The sequence below is a fragment of the Acartia tonsa genome, chromosome 8, assembly GCF_053477335.1.
Source record: "Acartia tonsa isolate MP-2025a chromosome 8, ASM5347733v1, whole genome shotgun sequence".
Lineage (NCBI taxonomy): Eukaryota > Metazoa > Arthropoda > Copepoda > Calanoida > Acartiidae > Acartia > Acartia tonsa.
The window spans coordinates 38145441-38173220 of NC_137267.1; the positions used below are offsets into that span (position 1 = coordinate 38145441).

Sequence of the window (27780 nt, forward strand, 5' to 3'; positions counted from 1 at the left end):
GGTTAATAACCAATATTATGCATGTCACATGAAACACATATTAGCAAAAAATCTAACTCGATAATATCCTTTGATTCAGAGTGCGGCGCCAATTAAAAACCCTTCTAGGTTTACGAATAGCAGCGCGGCCTTCAGTTAGCAGTTGCTTATTTGACAATGTTTAGTCGCAAAAATAAGAAGCATCCAGAAATTGCAGGCTTGGATTGGATTTTAAGCTATAGTATAGGTTTTTCGGGTATAGTCCCTTTCGTGGCAACGATTAAGGGCGATTAGTCGTATTTTTAAAATGGCTTTTAATAGGTTATTTTAGGTTAGGTTAGGTTATATTGGGTTAGGTGATTGCCCCGCAGGGTTAGGCAATTGGCCCCGAAGGATTAGAAGCCCCGCAGGGGCTAGAAATAGAAGAAAAGCTACTGTGAAAATACGAAAAATCGCACCTACAGGGGCGTTGCCACGTGAGGGACTATACCCGGCTTTTTTGATAACCCACAAAAAAGGGTTTGTGATAACACGTTATCATGGTCTAACACGTAGCGCTTTCGCTCGTCGTCTAGAAGGTGATGTGTTCGAATCTCCTACCTCTTCATAACTAAAGACGTCAAAAATTGTTCCTACTTATGCTATGTCAGATGCGCAACATTAATAGTTAGAGAATGGGTAATGTCTTGGCCCCAAACAGGCGAAACTCATTCCTATGCAAAGTTAGAACTTCCAGAAAAGAGTCGTGCAATCAAGGAGTTGATTGTTGAACCTGACTTTATAGTGTAATAAATAGCTACCTGACTATATATATTTTTGTGTACTATGGAAGGGGGGGGGGATATTTTTGTCAATGTCTAACATATTTAGGAAATTACCATATGCTGAACTGAAAGGATAACCCACACCCTTTTTCAACATCCCCCTTTTTTAAACCATCTTTACCCTTTGATCAGGGAGAAAAAGGGAACAGAGATGATTTACTTATTTCACAATCCTTTCTCCCCCTAATAAATTCCAGCTATCAAAGGCAGTTTAACGCTAGAAAATTTAATTATTTTTTATTGTCCTATACCTGTATCCCTGCTGTATGATACTCCTGTTAATATTTGTCTCATACCAATGTATTGTTCACATAAAAGAACAAAAAAATAAATAGTAAAATCGTTGATGACGAAATAAACAAGCTATACATGTTTAACACATTAAACTAGTCCCCAAACTTTTATTACAACGTTTTCTAATCCGTTGATTTAATAACCTTGGGGACTGTAATTGAATTTTGATTGGTTGGTTTATTTAGTTGAGTGTCCAAACGTCTCAACCACTAATTGTAAAAAAAGGGGGTAATTTTGTGTATCATCATTTGATACTTACATTAATTTATCGGCCATTGTCTTATCCCTTCATATCCCTGGCATTATGGACAGACATACAGCCAGTGGGAGAAATCATAAGATTTATAGAACACCCTTTGAATGTTAGTAATTAAAAAACTTAGAATATATTAGATAAATACTTAATAATATTTAAAATATTAGTTGCTTTGTGAAAACATGGATCAGCTTCCCCAAAATCAAATTTTTGCTACCATGATACAAAAAATCTCACAAAACAACAAAATTTTGGAATAAATTTTAAAAAATTATAGAAACTTAATTTTTTGAATAATCTTAATCTAAAAGATATTTTGCTTTAGATAGATTTTTGTTGTTAAAATTATAGATATATATTATTTTTATGTTTTTGCTGTTTTGCAAAAAAATTGCAAGTAATAAACTCAAAATTTGCCAGAACCCCTTTTTCTCTGGGATGCTTATAACACCTTCTTCACTTACCCCACTTTTAGAGGGGTGGGGGAAGAGGGGGTAGCTGGTACCCCACCCAAAATATTTGCACCCCAATTGTTTTTGATCTATTGCGAATGGATAAAAAGATGGTACTGAGATGAAAAAACTTCAGTCATACCAACATTTTGATTTGAGCAGTTTACACTTGTTAGTGATCAACATTATGCATAAGCTTATTATTAAGTTATATCAGGGAGGGAGGGAGGAGATATTGGGCTGGTAATTTAACTAGTATCCAAAGTTTTATAACAACGATTTGTAGGTTCCAAACTGTTAGTGTCAACCAATAATTTAATCTACAAAACAGGGAATTTTGTTCATAATCATTGGGGATGTAAATCAATTTATCATTTATCCCGGAAGATCCTTTGGGTTACATGCACATTTGACTTAAACAAAGTTTTGTATTGTTTTTACCAAAAGTTTGGGTATAGTCCCTTTCGTAACATCGCTCCTTATGGGGCGATTCTTCGTATTTTTCACAGTAGCTTTTCTCCTATTTTTAGCCCCTGGGGGGGGGGGGGCTCTAACCCTGCGGGGCCAATTATCTAACCCTGTGGGACAATCACCTAACCCAATATAACCTAACCTAACCTAAAATAACCTATAAAAAGCAATTTAAAAAATACGAAGAATCGCCCCTTATGGGGCGATGTTACGAAAGGGACAATTCCCAAAAGTTTTAGGAGTTATGGTTGGAAAGTATGTTAAATTATTTACTTTTCCACGTTTAGTAAAATAGATAGAAATTCAATGTTTTTGAGTTACTACAACTTCAAAAATGCTGAATAGATAAAATTATTGTTTTTATATTGGAACAACTGTGTTATTGTGTCAAAGAAACAAAATTCAGCTTGTGACAAAATTTAATACTATTAATAAATTAAGAAAAAGTTGTTATCAAAGTGCCACACTTCTGTATTTTAGTTTACTGTTTTTTTTTTATTGAATATGAGACTGTATTACATAATGTTCTTTTTATTGAAACATTTCTATTTTAATCTACTGCTCTTTTTTAGCTCATTGACATTTAGCAGCTTTTACACACATGATTGTTTTTGAATACACCAAAATTATACAGGGTGTTTCAAGAGAAATGCGTTTTTTAAAAACTTATTTAAACATAGAAAATAAAACAATTATATAAAATGCTTTATAGATTTGGAAAACCTATTCTGGGACATTTATGTTTCAAATATTTAAAAATGATTTTTTTTACAGATCATGCCTTAAAAACCAGTTTTTCCAAAGGCCTTAATTAAGAAGATTTACGAATTTAAAGGTTGTGGAAAAAATGCCCACATTTTTAAAATTCAAATTGCGCGGCTTGTATTAATAGCAGAAAAATGTTATGCATACCGTTAGAATTGTCATAAACTCTAGTTTTTGGAAATATAAGTGCCATTTTTGTGCTATTTGTAGTTTATGAGCTACGTTGAAAAGTGTGAGAAGGGTTGAAAAGTTTTAAGTAAGTTGGATCATTTTACCACGTAGATCCTAAACTATACGTAGCACAGTAATAGTTCTTATATATCCAAAAGCTAGAGCTTATGACGATTCGAACGGTATGCATAACATTTTCTACTATTAATACAAGCCGCGCAATTTGAATTTTAAAAATTAGCGCATTTTTTCCACAACCTTTACTTCTGTAAATCTTCAAAAATAAGGCCTTTAGAAAAATTCATTTTTAAACATTTAAACATAAATGTCTCAGAATAGGTTTTCCAAATCTATAAAGCATTTTATATAATTGTTTTATTTTCTTTGCAAAATTAAGTTTAAAAAAAACGCATTTCTCTTGAAACACCCTGTACAATTTTAGAAGTGAAAAATGATTGTCCAGTTTGCCCTACGGGGCCTCGCCCTAGTCCAGCTAGTAATTGTCCACAGTTCCGCTGATTTGTCAGCTTTCTTCAGGTTAGTTTTCAGGGTAGCCTCGCCTTAGTCCAGCTAGTAATTGTCCACAGTTCCGCTGATTTGTCAGCTTTCTTCAGGTTAGTTTTCAGAATGTATTTATCATTACTTGGATCTTACACCAGATTATTATATAGTTTAATAAAGTTAAACTTGTATCTGGCTAAAATAACAATCTTCCTTTCCGATCCCTTTACCATATTTCGTACCCTTCTACTGGATGAACGAACTGACCAATAAATGATTTCCATGTTAGCATTATAAATTGACGGCAGTTATTCCCCTGTCATAATATACACGTGTATTTTACATTCATTGCAATCAGGGTAACCTGGACTCACATAGTCAACATAAATTGGACAAAGACATAAAAAGTGTATTTCCTTTTGAAGCGGCTTTTACATAAACTACCCTGTTGAGCACTGATAACCCCCCTTCCCCCCCTCCATATTTTAATTTTGGTTTGGTTAAATTGGATACTAGCAGGGTTAGAGAACTGCAGGGTTATCTACAAATCTATATTAGATATTTTAAACTTGTTTATATTAAATTTAAATACAAAGAAAAAAAATTCTTGAATCAAAGTTTAATAAAATTCTTATCTTTTAAAAAATGGCTTCAACACATTCCATACTTTTTGAAATCTATAAAAAAATCATCTAAAGATTGAGGAAAATCTTTCAACTTGTACATCTCTCATTGTAGGGAAAGTGAACTGGGAAGCTATGAGGACGGATCCAATGGTGATCATCACATGATGCACGGAGGTCAACACGGTCCTGCAGGACAACACGGAGGTCAACATGGAGGTCAGGGTCAGCATGGAGGTCAGGGTCAGCATGGAGGTCAGGGACAACAGGATCTTGGACAATATGGAGATCAGGTACAGACAGGCTGAGAATTTATTCAACCTTGGGGTTTGATGTTGTAATTAGGAGAGGAAAAATTAGCGCATTTTACACTGTATGTACAGATAAAGACAAATGCTTGCAATAAAAATATAAGCAAATCAATAATAAATAAACAAAAACGCAAATACATATAATCTAATTAGAATTTTAAATAAGGAAGATGTTCAAATTGTTTTCAAGTGTTTTTTTTCTTAGTTTGGCGACTCATCAAATTTTATCGACACTGGAGATAGTCTTGGTCAGTATGGTGGCGATGACCCACAGTCACAGTATGGCAATCAGGTAAAATATTTGTCAATCCGCCTTGAACGCATTGATTTTCCTAGCTGTAACTTAAGTAAGCAACTCAGTTTGGTCTATCTGTAATGCTGCAAAAGAAAAATTATGAAGTTTGTCCATCCATGATTGATTGTGCATCACCTATAGATATTTTCATCCTTGTCTTACCTTTCTGGATTTTTAGTTTATTTGAGCCTATTGTTTTGTCTACTTAAAATAATATCTTTGTTGTTTAGGCTGGAGGTAACAGAAATAACGGAAACACTGGTAACATCAACAATCGCCGACCTGGTAGCAACAATCCCGGTAGCGGAGTTGGTCAACCCAAGAAACCAAGTGGATCAGGCAGCAAAAATGGCGCTGGTTCAAGAGGCGGTCAGCCAGGAGGACGGGGAGGTGCCGGGGGTGCTGGTGGGGCTGGAGTAAATAAGGGAGAAAAGGATGCTATGAATATTCCAAAGGGTGGCATTGACTTCTCTAACTGCGAGGAAGATGAGGAAACTGGTAAGAATTTTTCCAGTGTCAATTCAAAACCGATTTATATCCGGTGGATTAGAATCTGTTCTAGGCCATACTGAAAAATTATGTATAGTGTCCTATCACAGACAATTTTCAACGATTATTAAAAAAAACCGTTGACACCATCTACAAAAACTGGTTTTAATCATATAATTGTACATTTGCATATCTTCAAGAAACTGTTTATAATACAATGAGATAAATAACTATTCTTGTATGGCTTCAAAACTGATCAATATCAGCTGGATTAGAAACCGTTATGAGCAATACTGAAAGATCATGTGTTGTATCATACACAATTTTTCACGAAGAATAATGCAAAAATCATAAAATTTATACCACAATAGTACGTCCAGGTCTTCGGCCAATAAAGTTAAAAAAAAAATATTTTATTATCCTCTGAAAGCTGTCTGTAATATGTAGAACGATGCCATAAAAAAGCAAAACTACACGATATGTCTATTTATAAGAGGTTTATCGTCGAACATCAATCGAAATATTGTTTAAAGATGAAAAACAATTGATAAATTTATATTTTTCATAGAACAACTAAATACTATTTAAGGACTATGCTGTGTGATTAAAGAAGAAAAGATTGAAACAGTTGAAAAGGAACCTTTGCTAGAATGTACTCACACCCAGGTAATATTAAGATGGAGTAGAAATATTTTTGTTAAAAATGTAGCCGCACCTTACGTGTCCTTATAATAAAGTAAAAGGACGTCTGTTTGTACTAAAGGATCTCGCTAACAGCTGAACCGATTTGACACTCCTTTACACAGAAGCTGGGAAGGTTTATAACTATTTTCGGGGAGGGTACCACCAAACTCCGAAGAGAAATTGTCCATAGAAAATATAACCCCCACCAAAAATAAATATAACTTAAACAAGGATGACAACATCCATAAGTAGCGAAGCACAAAAAATCGTCGATGGGAATACGTACAGATAGATTTAAAAGGTTTTTACTAAAATCAAGAATAGATTTATTGGATAAAATAAACATGAAACCTTGTTTTATTTTGCATGATGACGATGGTCAAAGTAAATTATATTAGAGATGCTCATAACAATGGGAAAAATTATTTTGATACAGATATCCCATAAAAGTTTGAAAATTGCATCAAAATAAACAAAGATATGGGGAAATATGTAAAACATATAAAAATAGCCAAAAACCTGATAAAAGGCAGTCTGGCCGTCATGGTTGTTTTATTAAAACGACTAAAAATTTAATTTTTAAATCCTTAACTGGAAAATCGGACCATATACACTGAAGATATGAAAAAAGTGTTAAATATATAAAAATAGCCTAAAACCTGCTAAAAAGGCAGTCTGGCCGTCATGGTTATTTTGTTTAAAAGACAGGAAATTTAATTTTGATATCTATAACGGAAAAATTTTGAAAATCGGACTGTAAACACTGAAGATATGGAGAAAAATATTAAATATATAAAAAAAACAGCCTAAAACCTGCTAAAAAGGCAGTCTGGCCGTCATGGTTGTTTTCTTTAAAAGACGGTAAATTTAATTTTGATATCTATAACTGAAAAAATTTTGAAAATCGGACCATAAACACTGAAGATATGGAGAAAAATGTGAAAAATATAAAAATAGCCTAAAACCTGCTGAAATGGCAGTCTGGCCTTCATGGTTGTTCCTTGAAACGACGGGAAATTTAATTTTGATATCTGTAACTGAAAAAATTTTGAAAATCGGACCATAAACACTGAAGATATGGAGAAAATTGTGAAAAATATAAAAATAGCCTAAAACCTGCTAAAAATCGGTCCGAACGCCAATGATGTTTTATAGTCAATTGTGCTCCTTAATGATGGGAATGTTGTCAAAAAAATTCAGCTTTCTATCTTTTATAGGAGCTGAGTAAATCCCATTTCCCCCATAGCGTTACGGACGGACGGACGGACGGACGGACGGACTGACTGACGGACGGACGGACGGACGGACGGACAAAGTGAATTATAGAGTAGCTTCGCTACTAAAAAGAAATTGGGCGAGGGTCAACTCCCCCCTACACACATCAATTAACTGTAGAGGCCTCTAGTGGCTTGTCGGCAAGTATAATATATTTCATTCACCGTAATTTTACTTTTTAACTCTGTATGTTTTAGATAGAGAAATGTCACTACACCTACGTAACACAATTCGTGCCCTCGAAAGAGGAGTCCTGTGACGAGAACTTTGAGAAGAGCTGCAGCATAACCTTCACTAAGACTGCCATGAATGAAACTGTGCAGAAGTGCTACACTCCTCTGGTAAAATTTTATTCTTGTTTTAAGTAGCGAAGCTATTCTATGAGTGTTTGAGTCCGTCTGTCCTTGTGTCTGTTTAAAGGGAATGACTACCTTCACCAAGAATTTTTCTTTACCTTCGTATTTTGATATTATAGCTTAACCCTGCGGGATACTTTCCCTTCTAACCCTCACCTAAACTAACCTAAAAATGTTTTTTTCTTGTTCCAAAATTTTCATTTGTGGTCCCAATGTGATTTAGAGAAACTCCGGGATTAAAGGGATAAGACAATGACCGATAAATTAATGTATATTCCCCATGATGATATACAAAATTGCGCAGTTTGTAGTTTTCAAATAGTGGTTAAAACGTTTAAACACTCAACTTAATAAAACAACCAATCAAAATTCAATAAAAGTACCCAAGGTTGTTGAGCCAACAAATAAAAAATAGTTATTATAAGACTTTGGGGACTACTGTAATAAACAGCACTATGATTCCTCCCTCCCTGGGGAAACCGCCTAATTTATGTTATTAAGGTACGTGTATGTGATGATGACAGACAACCTGGAGATCCAATGAAGAACAAGAACAAGAACAAGAACAATAATGAGGAGGATATTCCAGGTTACAATTAATAATTTATTATGCTAAGGGATCTTAAGGGTTAATGTAATCCTTATACTAAAGTAACAGGATGTTTGCTTGTCTGTGTGTCTGTAACGCAGGATCTCGCTAACCGCTGAACCGGTCTGGTTCTCCTTAACAGGGTAGATTCTCATGGGTCCCGGGAAGGTTTATAACTATTTTGGGGGAGGGTACAGCCACACTCCCAAGAGAAATGACAAAAAAATCGATTTTTTTAATATAAGGGAGACTTCAACGTAGCATAAAGAGGTATCGTAAGTAAAGAATTATCGTAGAGACTTCAACAAACGAAAACATTTAAAGTGCCGCTAGTAGATAATTAATTAATTTACATCCTCAGTTACTGTAAACTAAATTACATATTGTGGAAAATAAAAGTTTGAAAATATCCCAAAGTTTTAGTGAAGGAATAAGAGAGCGTGGCTTTACCAGTTTTACTTATCTTAAGTTACCAGTGTAATTGATAGTCCAATGTCCCCTCCCTCCCTGATTATAAATTAGTTGGGTGTTTGTCTGTGACAAGTAAGATACAAAAATCTTTTTCATGCATGCACTTTCTTGCCTTCTCTTTCCTCCCCCATTTTCCCTATCTTTCTTTTTTTCTTTCTTTTATTTTTTCTTTCTTATTTGTCTTTTTCTTGCTTCCTTTTCCTTTTTCTCTCTCTTTCCCTTTCTTCCCATATCGTTGTACCTCCATCTTCCTTTTTTTTCTCTTTTCTCTTTTTCTTTCTTATTTGTCTTTTTCTTGTTGCCATTTTCTTGCTTTCTTCAATCTCTTTCTCCTTGCCCCAAGATATAATAAAACAACAAAAACATTCCTTAAATATCCTTTTATATAAAGTAGTAAGCGTTTTTTTTTGTCTGTCCCGAAGGATCTCGCTAACCGCTGAACCGATATTGTTCTCCTTTACAGTGAAGCTTCATATAGGTCCTAGGAAGGTTTTAAACTATTTTTGGTGTCTTCACCCCTCTCCCCCCCCAAAAAAAAATATTTTTTTACTCTTTTGAAACTCAAATTTAAAATGGGCTGAGGTCGACTTTTCCCTCTCCTACCTTAAGTACCCCTAAAGGCTTCTAGGGGCGTAGCCGCTAGTAGATATATATATTATCAAAGATAGCACAATTTTTTGACTTTTTATGCGAATCAAATATAAACTATTATAAAGAATACGAATATATATCTAATATTTGCAATTATGAATTTTAATTTATATTGAGAATTCAAAGTACAATGTTGTCAATTGACACGAATAATATGATTATTTTTATATGGACATGTGTTTAAACAAAATTTGCAAAGCTTTTTACTCATTTCGTTTTGCAGCTCCTATTTAACTTATTTTTGACGTTAGATACGCTTAAGACCCCCCTAAAAAAATTTCATCCCAAAACTAATATTACCACACCCCTCATTAGGATTTTATAAGCCCCCCCCCCCTCAAACAAAAAAAGGATTGAACGTCCTTAAACGCAAGGAGGGAAAGTCTTTGAACTTTTTTATTAGTACCCAAAGTTTTTATTAGTACCCAAAGTTTTTATTAGTTCCCAAAGTTTTTATTAGTACCCAAAGTTTTTATTAGTACCCAAAGTTTTTATTAGTACCCAAAGTTTTGAAAACACATTCTCTCATTTATATTCTTTATTTATAACTAGCGCAGTGTCCAAACATTTTCACTAACAATTTTAATCTACAGAGGGGATAATTTTGTTTATCATAACGAGGGGTGTCACTGTCTCATGTATCATTCCATAGGATCCCTGAAAAAAGGTGGAAGTAATTATTTTTCTATGAGAAAAATACTTTTCCCCGTAGCAAATCGCCCATGGAATTAAATATATTCTTGTTAAATGTCAAATTTTTAAAAATGTGCATAATTATTAAATCTTTAAATTACTATACAATAAGTACAACGACAAATTCAACAATTATTCTAAGATTATGTGGGTCAAGGACGTTCCAAGGGGGGGGGGTGTTAAAATGTGTATACATCCCTGCGCTGTTTTCCTATTGGCCAAATCAAGGGATTGTGGATCTAGACTTTGTATATTTATTATTGATTTGTTTGATTGTACAAATGGATATATGATATACGTGGATATATATTGACAGGGGAAATTTTGTCGTCTTTTTTAGCTTGCTCTTGTCATATGGACCTCATTTATTCGTTCCTCTAGCAGGATTAGAAGGGGTAAAAGGGATGTATGTCGAGTATCGTTATTTTAGCCAGCTACGAGTGTTACTTTATCAGAGTACATGAACATCTGCTGCAACCTCCAAGTAATAATATATTGATTATTGTAGAGTATAATGAGATTCCAGACAGCTACATACCCGCTAACAACAGATTCAAACGTCAACAGGTATGATTGCGTGCTATTATAGAGTATTTTCGCAAGGCGCGTGCGGAGGAATCATTATAGGGGGTTAAATTGTGACCCAGGGGTGAATAACTGAATGTTCAGAGTGCAGACGGTTCTTAAATTTATTGCAAAATCTTCCTTTTGTTTGAGCTAAAATAAGTAATTGATACTCACATACAGAATGAAGTAAGGACGTTCTATGGATTAAGAGTCAATCAACAAAAATTGATTGAAAAATTTAGGCTCTTATTGGTAAATCCTACTGAACGACCCCTTCTTTTTTTGAAAGAAGTTGAATAAATGGCGATTGGGTGTAGTTTTTATTTGTTTATTTAATACTTTAGGACCGGTTAGGTCAAATTATATTAGGTACTGGGTAGTCCCACAGGGTTAGGGAACTGCAAACATATACCAAAAAAGTATAGAAAAAAAAAATCCAAATCCCAAAAAAATTTCAGCTTTATTTTAAAAAGGAGAGCTTCAATACTTAACAGGCACTTTTGGAGAAAGAACCCACCCGCACACACACACCTACTCTTTCTAGGAGGAGCAGCCATTTTGTAGAACCTTCTTCGAGACCAGCTGTACTACAAGATATGTGGAGAAAATGCCGGGAAAATTTGTTGGAGAAACATCTTGCGAGAAGATTCCAGTTGAGCTTTGTGAAACAGGTATATTTGATTTGCAGAACCTTTCTCTTATAGATCTGTCTCTCTGTATCTCCAATCGTAGTAAAGATTGAAATATGGAACATATGAGCTTTCCCTCGAAGTGACTTTGAGTACTAAAGCCACCTCCCCCCCTTTATTTTTTAAATAAAGTGAAAATAAATGGGAAGGTAAGAGGGTAATATTTTTTTCCTTTGTCTCACTTGTCGAGGGGCTCTAAACCCTAAACCTGAGGTGCCCTATTCCCGCGGGGCTACCTATTACCAAGTAACCTAACCTGACCTAAGGTGGCAAAAAGCAAAAAAATCAGTTTATTTGAAAAATAAAAGGATAGTTTCATGAAGCCAAATTACCGAAATATAATTTTATTTTGTCTGGTTTTACATTTGTTTGTCTGGCCTATTATTTTAATAAATTGTAAGCTTTGCTATCCATATGTTTCAAGGACGTCCAAGCTTTTTTGGGGTGTTTCCCCCCTTCATGTCCTTGGTATGTTGTCTTCCTTCTTTTGCTTTTGATATGACTAAATTAAATCTAGGTAACTGCCGTATGGAGCCCGGAGAGAAGGAATGTCACGACAAGGCCATCACAAGCATCATGGAAGTCCCACAGGAGACCTGTGACCTCAACCCCATGAAGATCTGCGCCTTTGTAACGAAACTGGTGCCCCGCCTCGAGCCTGTGCATGAGTGTGCCCTTGTCCCACAGGAGGTTTGCCAGCTCAAGTTTATGCCCGCCAAGGTTATGGAAAAACCTTTACTCACTAAGGTAAAATTTTCTCAGATGTTTTAATTTATTATCAGGTATTGTTTGTGTTGTAAAGAAAACATTTTAGGGGGGGGGGGGTGGGGAGAATAATTTTGTTTCTATTTTTTCCAGGGGTGATTTCTCTTGTTGAGTGGAGGTACCTTCTCAAAACATAGTTATAAACCTTCCCTGAAGAGGTTTACTGTAAAGGAGAACTATATCTGTTCAGCAGTTAGCGAGATTTTTCGCTACAGACAGACAGATACACAGAGATACTGTAATGTAACTTTTTAAAAAGATATATTTTAATTTAGTTTGGACCCCTTTGATCCCGAGACTGACGGAAAACAACCCTTCAGACAGACAGATACATAGACATCATGTTACTATTATATATTTAATTTAGTTGTCCTTGGACCCTTCTGATCTAGAGAACAACCCTACAGACAGACAGACAAACACATAGACATCCTGTTACTATTATATATCTTAATTTAGTGGTGCTTGGACCCTTCAGATCTAGAGAACAACCCTACAGACAGACACACATATATCCTGTTAGTATTATATATTTTAATTTAGTTGTGCTTGGACCCTTCAGATCTAGAGAACAACCCTACAGACAGACACACATATATCCTGTTAGTATTATATATTTTAATTTAGTTGTGCTTGGACCCTTCAGATCTAGAGAACAACCCTACAGACAGACACACATATATCCTGTTACTATTATATATCTTATTTTAGTTATGCTTGGACCCTTTTTATCTAGAGAACAACTATTCAGACAGACAGATAGACATCCTGTTACTATAATATATTTAATTTAGTTGTGCTTGGACGGACACTTCTGATCTAGAGAACAACCCTTCAGACAGACAGATACATAGACATCCTGTTACTATTATATATCTTAATTTAGTTGTCCTTGGACCCTTCTGATCTAGAGAACAACCCTACAGACAGACAGACAAACACATAGACATCCTGTTACTATTATATATCTTAATTTAGTGGTGCTTGGACCCTTCAGATCTAGAGAACAACCCTACAGACAGACAGACAAACACATAGACATCCTGTTACTATTATATATCTTAATTTAGTGGTGCTTGGACCCTTCAGATCTAGAGAACAACCCTTCAGACAGACACACATACATCCTGTTAGTATTATATATTTTAATTTAGTGGTGTTTGGACCCTTCAGATCCAGAGAACAACCCTACAGACAGACACACATATATCCTGTTACTATTATATATTTTAATTTAGTGGTGTTTGGACCCTTCAGATCCCGAGACTGTCGGAGAACAACCCTATGGAGACGAAGATGGTAGCAACGATTCAGGTTTGATTAATTTTATTCATTTAAATCAAGATAAGACAATGGGCGGTAAAATTACACCTATAGTTGATTTAAATTATTGGTTGAAAAGTTTGGCACTATTTTAGAATCAATTACATTTCTGATTTTTTTGATGGACGTATTAGCCATTTTAGAGATAACGCGCTTCAAAGATTGAGCCTAGTCGTCTCAGGAATGAATACAAAATTAGAACCATTGTAATTATTGTATAGTGTCTGAACTGAATAATCAGAATATAAAAGTATAAGATTCGAAGCAAAATTGTAAGTAAATTTGTTGAAAAACTGCTTGATACAGGATAATGTTTATGGACATACTTACATCTTTGGGACTTGATTATAGAGTTGCTTTGCTTAAAATATTGTTCTTTGTTGTCCCAGGAATCAATATACCAAAAATCAGATCAAACGGATAATTAGATCACACAAAAATTTGTTGTTAAAAAAGTAGAAAAATCAACATGTTTAAAATGAACGTACGAACATTCTGGTAATGATTATAGAGTTGCTACGCTTTCTAAATCGTACCTAAATACTACAGTAATTACCATGCAAAGTTTTAAATCGATAGGGCAATTCTAACATGCCTAAATTAACGAATAAAAGCTAACTATCTCGGACGGACGGACGGACGGACGGACCGACCCTAATTATAGAAAAGCTTCGCTTTTAAAAATAGACTATGCTTTGAAGATTTAAGATCAAATTTGATCATTACAAAAATCTTCATGCATTGGCAAAAACTTATCCATTACAGATGCACCCTAATTGTAGAAACGCTTAGCTTTAAGATATATTCCATATTAAAAATGAATAATTTTTAGGAAGAAACAGTGGCAACAATTCTGGTAACGGCCGTGGACCCTCAAGTGGCAACGGACGTGGTGGCAATAATGGAGCCGCTCATGGTGGTAACAGCAATGCTGGAGGCCGGGGTGGCAACCGTGGCCCAGCTGCTAGTAGTCATGGTGGCAACAGCAATGCCAATGCTGGCAACCGTGGTGGTAACAACTCGGCTAGAGGTGGCAACAATAATGGCAATACAGGAAACCGTGGTGGCAATAGAGGCAACAACAGCGGGGGTAATCGTGGTCAAGGAGGTTCTATTCAGCAGTCATTCTCACCCCCAGAGGATTATGGTGTCATTGGCCAAGAAAATCAGGTATAGAAAAATTTAGATTTTTTTATGTAATAAACTCTACTTTTTAGTAGCAAAGCTACACTGCTGCTACTCTATCTTTGTCTATCTGTCCGTCCATCCAATAATCCGCAATAATTCTTTGTTTGAGAAATGTGATTTTCTCGTCTACTTTTCAAGATGGACAGCTGCTTTTTGTTTGTAAAGATTCGCTATACCAATGAGTATCAAGTGTATAATATACTTGGTCTGTTGGTCATACTACAAAAAGCCATTCTTTTATAACTAACTTTGTCCGTTTGTCATGTCCATTCTCCTTGTTTGCTTTGCTTCTTATGGTGGATGTTCTTTAGGTTGTGCCCGTAATTGACTCATACCTGACACCTTCCATTGAGAGCCCTCCCTCCAGCGAGTACCTGTCACCCGGCGGTCAGTCCGGACCCAACTCCGGATTCACGCCCGGAGCCTCGAAGGAGCCCCTGGCTGACACCTACTCAGGCCCCCTACCGGGAAGTGCCCCTGGCAGTGGATTTAACTTTGGTGGTGGTAATCAACAACAGCAGCCTATTGATGACTCTTACAGTGGTCCAGGTAAAGAAAATATTATCAAAAATGTTTAGTAGCAAAGCTCACTTCTGTCTAATGCTATAAAGGAAATACGATTTTCTCGGCTGCTAATTAAGATAGAAGGCTGAAACTTTAGGTGGTGTTTTCTTGTACAAATGAGCATCTACTTTAAAATTTACTTTGACCGTCTGTTTGTCAGTAATGCTTTTAAAGACAAAGGTACTTATTTCTTTTTATAAATGGGACATTACTTTACATGTTTATTTGCATATTAAATCTCTTTCTAAACAACTGCTTTATGATTTTTTCTTCTTTGCTCATTATGTATAATGTCCTCCTTGTTTTTTGTTTCAAAATTTATAATAACAGTATTTTTACAAAAAAAAATCTAGGAAAACTCATTTTGACACTCTTTTTCTAGGCGGTGACAACTTTGCAGATTTCTCTAACCAGAGTCCTAACTTTGTACGTCCCCCTACACAATCTAACCGCGGACAACAAGGACAAACACAACATCCCCAGCCACGTGGAGGTAACCAACAACCTAAAATTATAAAAAAAAACTTGAAAAGTCTTGTTGAACACATTTAATGTTTTTTTTAATTTCAAGATTTTATTATAGGGTTGATTACTCTTGGGAGGGTTGTGATACTCGCCAAAAATAGTTTAAGACCTTCCCATAACCCAATAGAAGCTTCACTGTAAAGGAGAACCATATCGGTTTAGCGGTTAGCGAGATCTTTTCGTACAAATAGAAAATAGACATCCTATTACTTTTACACAAGGATTGCAACAAATAGATTTCATTGTAGGCAACGGTCAACGTCAGTTCAACCAAAGAAACAACAATAATAACAACAGACGTCCTGCAAGCAACAGCTATTCTGTAGTAGACAATGAGATTGATACCACTGGCCGCGGCGGACAGGCTACTCGTGGACAGGCTACTCGCGGACAGCAGGGCGCAACTGCAGCTGGCAATGGATACTCAGGACCTTCTGCTATTGGTTCCAATGATCCCCTGTTGACTGCTGGCGAAGGTGAGGATTTATGATTTTTATTACCAAAGCTACTCCATATTTACGCTTTGGGGAAAATGTGATTTTCTCTGCTGCTATTTAGGATAGACAGTTAAAATTTTTGGTGTTGATTCCCTGTACTGATGATCAATCAGTAGATAATTAGTAGTTAGTCCATTTGTATGTCAGTCATCCTTTAAAAAGTTTTCATTTTTTCAAAAATAATTGATTGCATATTCTCTCTCTTCCTTTTTTGTGACAACTGAATATCTGATTTATATATAACTTTGTCTGTTTGTGCTTCGCTTTTTGTTGATGTTGTCATCCTTGTTCTATCACAATTTTCAAATTATTCAATGCTTTTGTTGCTATGCTACTTGAAGATATAATTGTCCTTGCTTTAGGTTATGCCTCCCCTCTTCCCGTTAACAATCCATCTCAGCAAAACAGACCTTTCGGAGTTTCTTCTTCTGCTGTCGGTGATAGTTATGGTGGCCCTACAGCTGAGTCTGACTATGATTATTCTTATGATTCATATGATGATGAATACACCAATGCTGCTCCTAATGGCGAGAATTATGGTGCTCCTCAAGGTAAACTCTATTGCCTAAAGATATTTGTTGGAATCATAGAAAAGTTAGGCTTGTCACAAGATGTGACAAGATAGGTATATAATATAGGATTCCATCTTTAAAAAAGATATTAGGCTAACAACTTTTGATAGAATATCCTGACATAAAAATAACAAGATGTTCATATGCCTGTATGTGTAAATGTCTGCAGCTTAAGATCTCGCTAAATGCTTTAACGATATGGTTTCTCTAGAAGCATAGCAGATAGTTTTAAATAAACAAGAAATTTTTGTTAGGATTGTCTTAAAATCAATGATTGGGACATTTTTTTTACACAGGTACATCTGGCAACGGTGTAGATGGTGATTACAGCGGCCCCACAGGAACTGGAGGTGTACAGGCTGTCAACGGAAATTACGGCGGACCCACAGGAACCGGAAGCGCACAGGGTGTCAACGGAAATTTCGGTGGACCCACAGGAGCTGGAAATGTTCAGGGTGTCAATGGAAATTACAATGGCCCCACAGGATCCAGCCCACAGGGTCCTGCAGAGGAATATGGAGCTCCCTTAGCTAATAACTTTCAGGTAAATAAAATCTGTGTTTTCATCTGATCTTGAAGCTTAGAAATCATATCATTTTATTGAAATTTTGTAATATGAATAAACTTTTTGCCTTCAAATTGATCATTACCAGGACAAAATGTATTGTTTTTTAATTCTGATCAAGGTTGTATAGATTACAAATAACTCAAAACTGAAAAAAGAAATTATTTATTTTATATAAAACTTCTTAAATAAAATATTTCCTGTTAAATTTTATTCAATCAATTTGTAATTTTCATACAGTACGTGAATTCTAGAGGCAATATTTTGTTAAAATAACAATGACATAATACACATATAAAACTTTGAGATACTTATTATAAACAAACTATTTCATAAATCTAAAAATTGTAAAATTGTACAGATAATAATGTTGCAGTATAAGATACTTTATCAAAAGAAAATTTTTTTTTTCCTCAAAAAAATAACACTTTTCAATGATTTTTCAATGAAGTTTCAATAAAACGGAAAACCCAAGTGATATGCAGCAAAAAACCATACAACTTTTTACAAAATTAACACAATATATTTGATACAAATTATGATAGTTATGGAAGGCAATACAGTTTTTCCCTGAGATAAAATATCAGTGTCTTATATAAAAATTAAGTCTGTACTATGTATATTCAAATTTATGAGTTAGAGAATAAAGATAAAGAAATCTGAATGAAAGATTTAAAATTAATAATAATTTCTTATCATGATATATGGGATTAGTTATCTATCGCATCGCATTATAGACAGTTTCCCGCAGACATTAAAATGAAAAAGTATAGGATTAAAACCAATTTGTTGGCCCCGAGTGGCTACCCAGTATACAATAACCTAACCTAACCGCATCTAAAGTAATTATCAAACAAGCGAAAAATACCACCCCCCTCTTTTTTAAATTTTATTTCAAATACTGTGCTAAAAAAAATTAAATAAAATTGCCAGTTTATTTTTGCACATTTTTTAACACATGACAATTAAAAGTCTGTAACATGTTTAAAGTTTAAACTCTTTGAAACAAGAAGGGAGAGGACAATAGAATAAATATCAATCTATCCCCCAATATTTACAGGGAATGGAAACTTAATACGTATATAAGGGGTATATTATTTTATTGTCATTTGTCTTATCACTGTATCCCTGTTAGAAGCCTAGAGAAGTTACTATGCAAAAATAGTTTTATCAGGGAGGAAGGGGATATTGCACTGCAATTTATTCTTTCATTCGTTTGGGTCTAGGTTAATTTATCATTGGTATGTCCATAGATTTCAATAAAAAATTTTAGTCTACAATTTTTGGTAATTTTCTTTATCATAATCAAAGGGGGGGGGGGGTGAAGGTACTCCATCGTCGATAGTCATATCCCTTAAGATTCCTGCATGTATTATAATTGATTTATATTTTGTCAAAAATAACTAGCTCACACTTTTAAAACAACTACAAACTATAACACTTTCATAAAATTAAATGTTTATGTCTATAGATTAATTTTTTGCTTGATTCATTCAACAATTTTAAAATAAAATATTCTAAAAAACAAAGAAGTAAGTTATGAAAATGCTTTTTCCTTAAGTAAAATTGTTAAACAAAAAAAAACAATTCTTACAGGTGAACGAAATCGACGATGGTTATGGAGGTCCTGGAACAGAAGTTGATACTGAATATGGAGCACCTACAGGTAGATATACAGACAGACATACAGGTAGCCAGAAGACAAAAAGACAGACCGAGAAACAGACAAACAGAAAGACAGACAAATTGATGGTTATGGAGGCCCTGGTACAGAAGTTGATACTGAATATGGAGCACCTGCAGGTAGAAAGAATTACAGACATACAGATAGACATTGATACAGACAGTTAGATTTACAGACAGAAAGATAACAGGTTATGGAGACCCTGGCTCGGAGTTTGATACTGAATATGGATATGGATAACCCACAGGAAGATACAGACATACAGATAGGCAGACAAATAGAATGACAGACAGAAAGAAAGTCAGACTAAAAGCTAGACATCCTTACATACAACCAATCTCATACAGACAGACAAACAGCCAGTCAGACAGATAAACAGGAATAGAAAAATAGATAAAATAAAAAACTAATAGAGCTAACTGACAGAAAGGAAAAAATATAGGTTATATTTGCATGGAAAAAAGCTAAAATACTTTAAAAATTGGTCTAAAATAATCTGAAATAAACCTTTGCCTTTTGTGAAAGTAACCCACCCCTCATTTTTCAGGACTAGAAGACAATTATGGAGCCCCAAGCAACGATTTCAACACAGTAGACAGCTCATCAGGTAGGTTCAATCCTGCAGTGGCTTTATTTTAATGTGACTAGTTGCTCTGTCCCTAGAGGCCTCTAGGGGAACTTGAGTGAATAGCGGGAGGGGTGTTAAGTAAACTTTAAATTTTTGAATCATAAGAAATTTTTCTTTGGGGGGGATTTCAGTTGTTTTTTATCCTGAGAATATAGGGGCACCCTCTTACAAAACAGTCATAAACTTTCCCTGGTTCTATAAGAAGCTTCATTGTAAAGGAGAACCATATCGTTTCAAGCGTAAGTGATATATTTTATAAGGATGATCGTTTCAGTGACTTCCAAACTTAAGAGGGGTAAAATGAGAGGATCTAAAGGTTTTAGGGGGTTAATATTTTCAAAAATTTTTAGGGGGGTAATATGAGGGGTTTTAATGTTTGAGAGAAGGTAAACACCTCTTTACCCCCAACCTTGGACGTTTATGAATCCCTATTAGTTTTGTATGAAACAATCCAATCAATGCAAACTTTAAAGTAAAACAATAGAGGGGAAAGAGATTATATAACTGTATGTCCCCAACCCGAGGACCATGTGCCGACTTTCACTTGGATCTTTGTAAATCAACCAATAGTGTCGGAAATATTAACACAGCTAAGTCGCTACAATAGAGTAGAAAGCAATTTGCTAACAGATGAAAAAAATCCCCAACAGGGGGATCCAGGTAGTTGTCTGGTTATACAATACATCTCTATTTATATGTAGATTTATTATTCAAACTTTAAATATGGAACTGCCTAGGAATTAATGGTGTTGGAAGTGTATCAAATGAGGTTGATGGTGATTACGCTGCTCCTATAGCTGTCACAGATGGTTACAGGTAAAAATTTCATTCGTGTCACGGCCGCAGGAAGGAAGGGGACAATAGGCTGTTTATTACACTGGTCCCCAAAGTTTTGTAATAAACATTTTAACATTTTTAAGGACATTACTGAATTATGCATGGTTGGTTAATTAAGTTGAGTGTTTAAACGTTTCAACCAATAATTGTAATACACAAGAGGGATATTTTTGTGTTTCATCATTGGAGATATACATAATTTTATTAGCCATTGTATTATCCCTTTAGATCTCTACAAGGCCCTGTTTAACCTTAGTGTTGATATTATCAGTATCAAAACTTTTAGCAGTCAATGGATATGCAATATACAAAAACAGAAAAAATAATTAAGTCTGTGTTTAATTTATTATCAGTGGACAATATTCTATAAGACTTTGCAAGAAATATTTATTACAGTGTTGGAGAGAATGATGGACAACAGGTTACAAGCAGTTCTTTTGATCCTGGATATGTAGCTCCTGGTACAGCACCTAGAGGTATGTTCATAAATACCGTAAACTACTAAACCGATCTTTAAACAATTATCAGAAAAGTTAAAAGATGTTTTTACATTAGATTTTAAAAACTTTTCTTTAATTTTTTGGACTTTTAACTAGAGTTTGTTAAATAAAATTAAATTCTTTAAAAATGTTATTTTTAGGTCGGCCAGCAAATAGACATCAACAAGGACAGGTATGATCACACTTTTTGAAGGAAAAATTTAAAAATAGCATTATATAACCAATAATATAGTATATGAAATGTTAACACTTGTAGGTCTACAATTTAATAAAAACAAGTTTTATGTCTAGTGATTATTAAAAATAATTTAGATTGTTAAAAAGTAATAATGTCTTTTTCATATGGCTAACTTATTTATTGAATTTTCCACACAAAAAAAGAATGAAAACTATATATTAAATCCCTGCTTTGTTTGTCCGGGTTTACCAACAAAAAATTTTCCTGTAACTTTTATTTTACTATCTACGGAAAACTGTCTATAATACTATGATCTAATTTAGGGTTCAAACGTGAGAGATACTGCGGACTCTGTGAGACCAAGTGCTTCATATAGTTTAAATGGTAATCTATTATAAAATAACAAGGAAACGCTGGAAAGTGCCATATGTGACGTCATAAAAATACGACTTAATGCATATTTTTATTAGGGGTTTCCTTTCCCACTACTCCTCTCATGCCTCCTTTTTAGACTATTCTTATGACGTCACACATGATGTTTTCAGCCAATCAAAAACAAGGACAAATATAACAATAAGTAGCTGAGCAACTATTGTTAAATGAAAGTAAACTGTGATACAGTAGCTCAAGTTAACTGTCAGTAAATAAAAAATAAATAGTTTTCTGGGAAAGAATGCTGAAGCATTTTTAAATTTATGTACAAATTTTGCTGTATTAAAGAATATTTTTAAAGTAGTCTATTAAATTAAGTTTGCTTGTGGACAAATCTTAATTATAGAGTAGCTGCACAATGAAAGAACATTGTTTCATTTGAGAATGTAAAAAAAGTTATAATATACATGATGACATTAGCAAAACAGTTAATATTTTTTTTAATTGTAAAAATTGCTTAAAATTCAGATACTAACCCCCCTCATCCCCCCCTCAAAAAAGCCTAATTACTATCCCATTATCTTTGATAATTCACAAATTATTAACAAGGAAGGATTATAGTGGTACCCAAAGTTCTATAAACATTTATTTGTTGGCTAAAAACTTTGGGTATTAGATCTTATTTGGTTGGTTTAAATTACTGAAAATTTTGATATATAGAAGTGGTAATTTTGGGGATGTATATTAATTGATCGTCCATTAACTTATCCCTTAAAATCCCTGATTCCTCCTATTTTATGTCAAATGCCGTTACATAGAAACAGTACACACAATAACTATTTCATTAAATATTCAATGTTGAATTATCATTTGGAGGAGAGTAGAACTTCTCAAGTTACAGCTTCATATGCTTCTTGATAATTATTGCTGATATCAAATCAACATGATAAAAAAGATTAATCATAAGGATTAATGTTGGTCAAAAAGTCGACAAAAATATTAAGCAAAAAATCTCTGAAAATCCTAGTATATGAAGTAGTAAGGTTTTTATGTTTGAATTCTCCATTTAAGAAAAGCTTCTAACAGGTCCCGTGATGGTTTTAGGCTATTTTACTGCCCCCTCACTACCCTTGATGATAAGTGCACATCCATTATTAATATAAAATCCTTACCAAAATATTTGGAAAATTTTTGTCCTTGTTACAAATTTGATATTTGCGACAGGATGTAAACAAAATCTTCCTTGTTCATTATCAGTCTTCCAAATACTAACCAACATAAATTTTGTTGTAAGAAGTTTAGCATAATTTATTTAAGAATAAAAAATTTTAATTAATAATTCAAAGTCCATGGATGTTCGTTCGTTTGTTGTCTATTAATATACAATAATATTCGTAAAGGTTTTTAATCTTTTAATGAATTTGAGGGGCAACAAATCGTAGTAAAGACGATCTTCTTATCTGCCCCCCAAATGTTATTTTAGATTTATTCCGCTTGTTGGCTATACCTTATTTGTTTATGCTTTCAGGAAAGATGGGTTTTTAGGTTGTAGCTATAAAGCTTAAACTAAGATATGAGATTTAAGAGAATTTTATTCCAGTTTGAGAAGCTTATAATTTCCCTAGGGTTGATATGAGAAAATTTTATAAACCCCTAGAGGCTGCAAGTTTTGTTAATTGAAGTAATTAACGGAAAAAAAATTATGTAGAAGCTTTGATTGGAGTAATTACTATATTACATCCCTTTAATTATGCTGATATAAAATTCAGTTAAGTAGTTTTCATATTAACACAGGATGCTTAGTAATATCCATAGAGTCGTCAATGTACCATTATCCAACCCCCCATCCCCTTTTACTAGTTTGAAATATATTTTGAATGGTAGCTAGGTTAGGTTATGTAAGTCTTACAAGGCAAGAGGGGGTCAGTGACAATCTTTTTAAAAAATATTGGAGAAGGGGGAGGGAGGGGATATAGGTTTCAAAAGCTAATTTAAAGGATTGTAGCGGATACAAAAAAAAATATTTTACCATTGTAATTTGACAAATTTTTTTTTGTAGTTGTAATTGTATCATTTTAGCAATTAGGAATAACGGATATTTAAATGGCACGCGAATAATTGCATAAAAAATAAAAATAAATATTTTTTTTGTTAAATTCTTTTGCTGTTATGCTAAGAACATTTATAACTATACATATCATGCTTTTCAAAATTGTTTTTCTTTTAAATTATTTCTTAGTCTTTTAATTTGGAAATCCTAATAGCATGGTGGTTGGAGGACTATAGTTGGCCGATCAACAGACAGACTGTAGTTATAGAATAATTTTACACTTCCAAAGCACAGTGGGATGAAGTATTGGACTTAATAGGAGCTTTTTGTTCCTAAAAAGACAAGAATCGCTGAATTGGCTATGGCGATACTAGCGTTTTTACCCCCTTTAGATTGTTTTTGTTGTTGAAAAATAAATCTGCATATAATCAAATATTGTATCACCTTTAAGTAATTGTTATTAGAAAAGTGGTATATCGGCAGTTTTATACTTACCTATTTTATTTTTATTACCTTTAGATGGTTTCTATATTACTGCCGCTTTTCTTGTTTTACAAAATTGTCCATCCGTTTTGTCATATCCAACTTTTGATAAGAAATAAAGTTGTTGCTTCTACCTAATCATTATAGAAATCTCCATCAATAACTTTTTTTATCAAAGTTATGGCGGAAATTGTGTAAATCGTAAGCATAAATCATCTAAAACTGTTTGTAGACAACCAATTACGCATAGAATCATATTTTATCTCCCTTGATTCCAAGTGTTAATTAAAGAACATAATGAGGTGTGTTGTTATAGTTTTTGTGAAAATTCATGTTAGGCAATATCCCTCAAATTCCTTGTTGAGTACTCAAGCCCCTCTCCCTCATTTTTGAGATAAAATGAAAATAAGGGGGGAGGGATGTTTATTACTTTAGCTCAGCTCAGGTTAGGGTATATTGGATATAGGTAGCACCGCAGGTTTAATGCCCTCCGCAGGGGTAAGGCATAGCGAAAAATACCCCCCTGAACTTTAAAGTTATTTAGAAAAAAAAAGGACGGAAGGGATGGGTACATTGTCGATGGGCGCTTTGTGGGAAAGCACCTCATGTTAAAATTTGTGTGTTTGTGTCGGTGTGCTTACTGTGCAAAAATTGAAGTGTCAATTGCAAAAAAAATATTGTATAGTTGGTGTTTAGAAGATTTGCCAATTAGGCAGCCATTAAAAAGTGGTGTTTAATCACATTCGAAAAAATACTTAAAATTTTAAATTGTACAAGGGGTTCTATTTTTAAGAATTTTTCTTACAGCTTATCAATTTAATTGATCTGATTCTGTATGCGTATGTAACTGAACACTCCCAAAGCACTGCTTTATAACATTAGGAAAAGGGATAGATTTTTAGCCATTTGAAATATTTAATGTTTGTGCGGATAAAAAAATTTTCCCCTCCCCCCCCCCCTCAAATTTAATTAGAAGAGTTTAGGAAGGATCTATGGATAAATGTAATGGGATGTTACAATATCATATAAATTTGGCTCTCTGCTAATTTTGTAAAGCCAAATTTTTCTGCCTTTTCTAGCTTATTAATGTTGTTGGTGTAATTAGATCTATCTTCCTACACAATACATTTTTTTAATATCGTTTAAAAATGCTAAATATCTCTCTTTCCTCTTGGATTCGATGGCATTTTTTTGCTTTTTGAGTTCAATATAAAGGAAGATTTGTGCATGATAGGTAGAAACATTTTTTGAGTAGTATAAATACAAAACATCCAAAATTTTCTTTGAAATACGCAAATTAAAATGATGGGAAAGAAACTAAATTTAAAATTGTATCAGCGTTTAAAAAAAAGCTTAAATCTTTTTTAAAACATGTTTTATTATATTATTTTTTTACACCGCAAGAACACCATAATTTTGAGCATCCTGGAATTAAAGTTTGACACTGAGTTGTATTGCATGACAGATCTTTAATGTGACAAATACCATATTATTCAATAGGGTGGCTACATACAGTCTTCAAAGTTAGAAAAAAATGTCAATAGGGTGGCCAAATCTGTTGTAAAACTAGAGATAATAGCATTAAGTTGGCTACATTACAAATGTAAAGTAACAGTTCACAGATAAGACAATGACAGATGAAGCAATCTCCTACTCCATGTTTTCCCAGAGAAGGAGGGGACCCAAAATTGTATATCCCCGTTATTCGTTGGCTCTTTAGGTAGTTATAAACTAGTAGTGTACAAACTTTTCAACCAATAGTTAGGATCTACAGGAAGGTTAATTTTTGTTGATCAACATTGGGATTGTTGTATTTATTATTGAAATTATATTGATTAGTTTTATATCTGTTTAGGCAAAGACATCCGAGCAGTAAACGAGGAAGATTATTACCAAATGCTGCAGGACAAAATGATTTACAAGTGGGGAGACAAACTCAGGCTACCTCGCAGGCTAAGGGTGAGAAATTATTTCCTTTATTGTAAATTTTACTAGTACACCAAGTTTTATCAATATCGAAACTTTCATTGACTTAAACTTTGATTTCTTTTATTTAATCTAAATTGGGTTGTACAAGCGTGACCAAATCATGCTACTGAAGTGCATGATTACTTGGCTAAACCTCCCTCAAACAAACATATGTCTGTAAGTTCTAACTTTGCGCATGTTTTGGGCCAAGTTATAACTATTCTAACTTGTAATGGCGCTCATTTAATGTCCTAGATTAAGACGCGGTGTTAGGACGAGATTCGAACCAGACACATCACCGCCAACGAGTGTCAAAATAAAGATCTAATCTAATTTTATTCCAGAGACTCATGAAGGCCCAAGGATACCTACCAACTCAATCTGTTTAGAAAAAATAAAAAAAGAAGCCAAAAAATAAAATAAAAATTACCACTAGTCAAATAACAAATTCTCTAGCTATATTACCAAACCACGTAGAAAGACAATAACCCCGACAAATGACAAACCAAACTACGACAAAGAAACACAAAGACAAAGAACCGCCCCGGACTTTAATATAAAAACATGACAAGATGGAAGACTGTGTGTGATAAAATATTACTTATGTTTCCCCAGTGAAATGCTAAGAGAATATTGATTTTTCATGGCGATAATTATTAAAATTATAACATAGTACATAATAATATAAAATTAATGTAGAATCATAAATCACACAAAAAAACACATTTTTTACACATACATAAAAGACTTGATTTTATTTTGCAGACAAATAACTTTTGTATGTACAAAGTACGCAAATTTTTTTACAGACAAAAATCATTCTTTAAACTAGTGACATGATAATATATGGTGGCCTTGCTTTTTATATTTTAATCAAAATTTTCAAAATTATCTACAGTCTAACTTGTTTAAAATAGACTTTTGATATTTTAAAATGCTAATTGACATACAAAGACAAAAAGACTTTTGAAACAATTGTTAGATTTTAATGCAATTTATTTGTTAACACTGTGATAGAATAGTTTGCTTTTAAAAAAACTAAATTTACTGAAATACTTATAAATTTAGCCTAGAGCTTTGACATCTTTAATGAAATTCGACTGTTATCCGACATTAGGACTTTAATAATGTATTTTTATAGTTATTAAAATATTTAAATCCTTCCAAAAATGACACAGGCATTACCAACAATATTTTGTTTAAATTTATTTATTTAACTTATTTATTTATTTATTTTTTATAATATACAGACTTTATTACTAAAAAATGATATAAAACACTTATATAATTGTTCATTCTGAGATAATATTATATATGTAAGACTGTTGACAATAAATACTGTTAAAAAAGCCAGCATTTTAAATTTATTTATTTTCTATTCAATTCTTATTTTTATTATAGAAACTACTTAATCAATAGCTTAAAATGTTCGTTAGTCCACCCATATCGCCATGTGTATCTTAAAGAGATAAGACATTAATTGATATACATCCGCAATTATGATACACAAATTTACCCTTTCAGTAGATTTTAATTTGTGGTTGAAACGTTTGGACACTCAATAAATGAACCAACCAATCAAAGTTCAAGAAAAGTCCTCAACGTTGTTGAGTCAACGAATAAAGAAATGTTATTAAAAAACTTTGTGGACTAGTGTAATAAACAGCCCATTGTC

The 27780-nt window shown here is 33.7% G+C and overlaps 1 protein-coding gene across 1 annotated transcript; it reads left to right on the top strand.

Moving 5' to 3' along the window:
* Window positions 1-3652: 3652 nt before the first annotated feature.
* LOC145326895 (uncharacterized) lies at window positions 3653-27457 on the top strand. Its single transcript, XM_080170337.1, has 25 exons — window positions 3653-3749; window positions 4452-4629; window positions 4853-4939; window positions 5173-5440; window positions 6021-6097; window positions 7588-7731; window positions 8248-8335; window positions 10659-10717; window positions 11262-11388; window positions 11924-12153; window positions 13410-13485; window positions 14327-14664; window positions 14994-15231; window positions 15629-15739; window positions 16020-16247; window positions 16631-16819; window positions 17137-17384; window positions 19002-19071; window positions 19637-19696; window positions 20455-20533; window positions 20951-21030; window positions 21195-21226; window positions 21556-21616; window positions 25993-26096; window positions 26450-27457. Exons 1-25 carry the CDS (start codon window positions 3664-3666, stop codon window positions 26492-26494), a joined length of 3303 nt encoding a protein of 1100 aa, XP_080026463.1. The 5' UTR covers window positions 3653-3663; the 3' UTR covers window positions 26495-27457.
* The last annotated feature ends 323 nt before the right edge of the window (window positions 27458-27780 follow it).

Coding starts and splice junctions, on each gene's coding strand:
- LOC145326895 (XM_080170337.1), top strand. CDS start 3,664: ATGATTGTCCAGTTTGCCCTACGGGGCCTCGCCCTAGTCCAGCTAGTA. Junction 5,441..6,020: donor CGAGGAAGATGAGGAAACTG/GTAAGAATTTTT, acceptor ATACTATTTAAG/GACTATGCTGTGTGATTAAA. Junction 21,031..21,194: donor TCCTGGTACAGCACCTAGAG/GTATGTTCATAA, acceptor TGTTATTTTTAG/GTCGGCCAGCAAATAGACAT.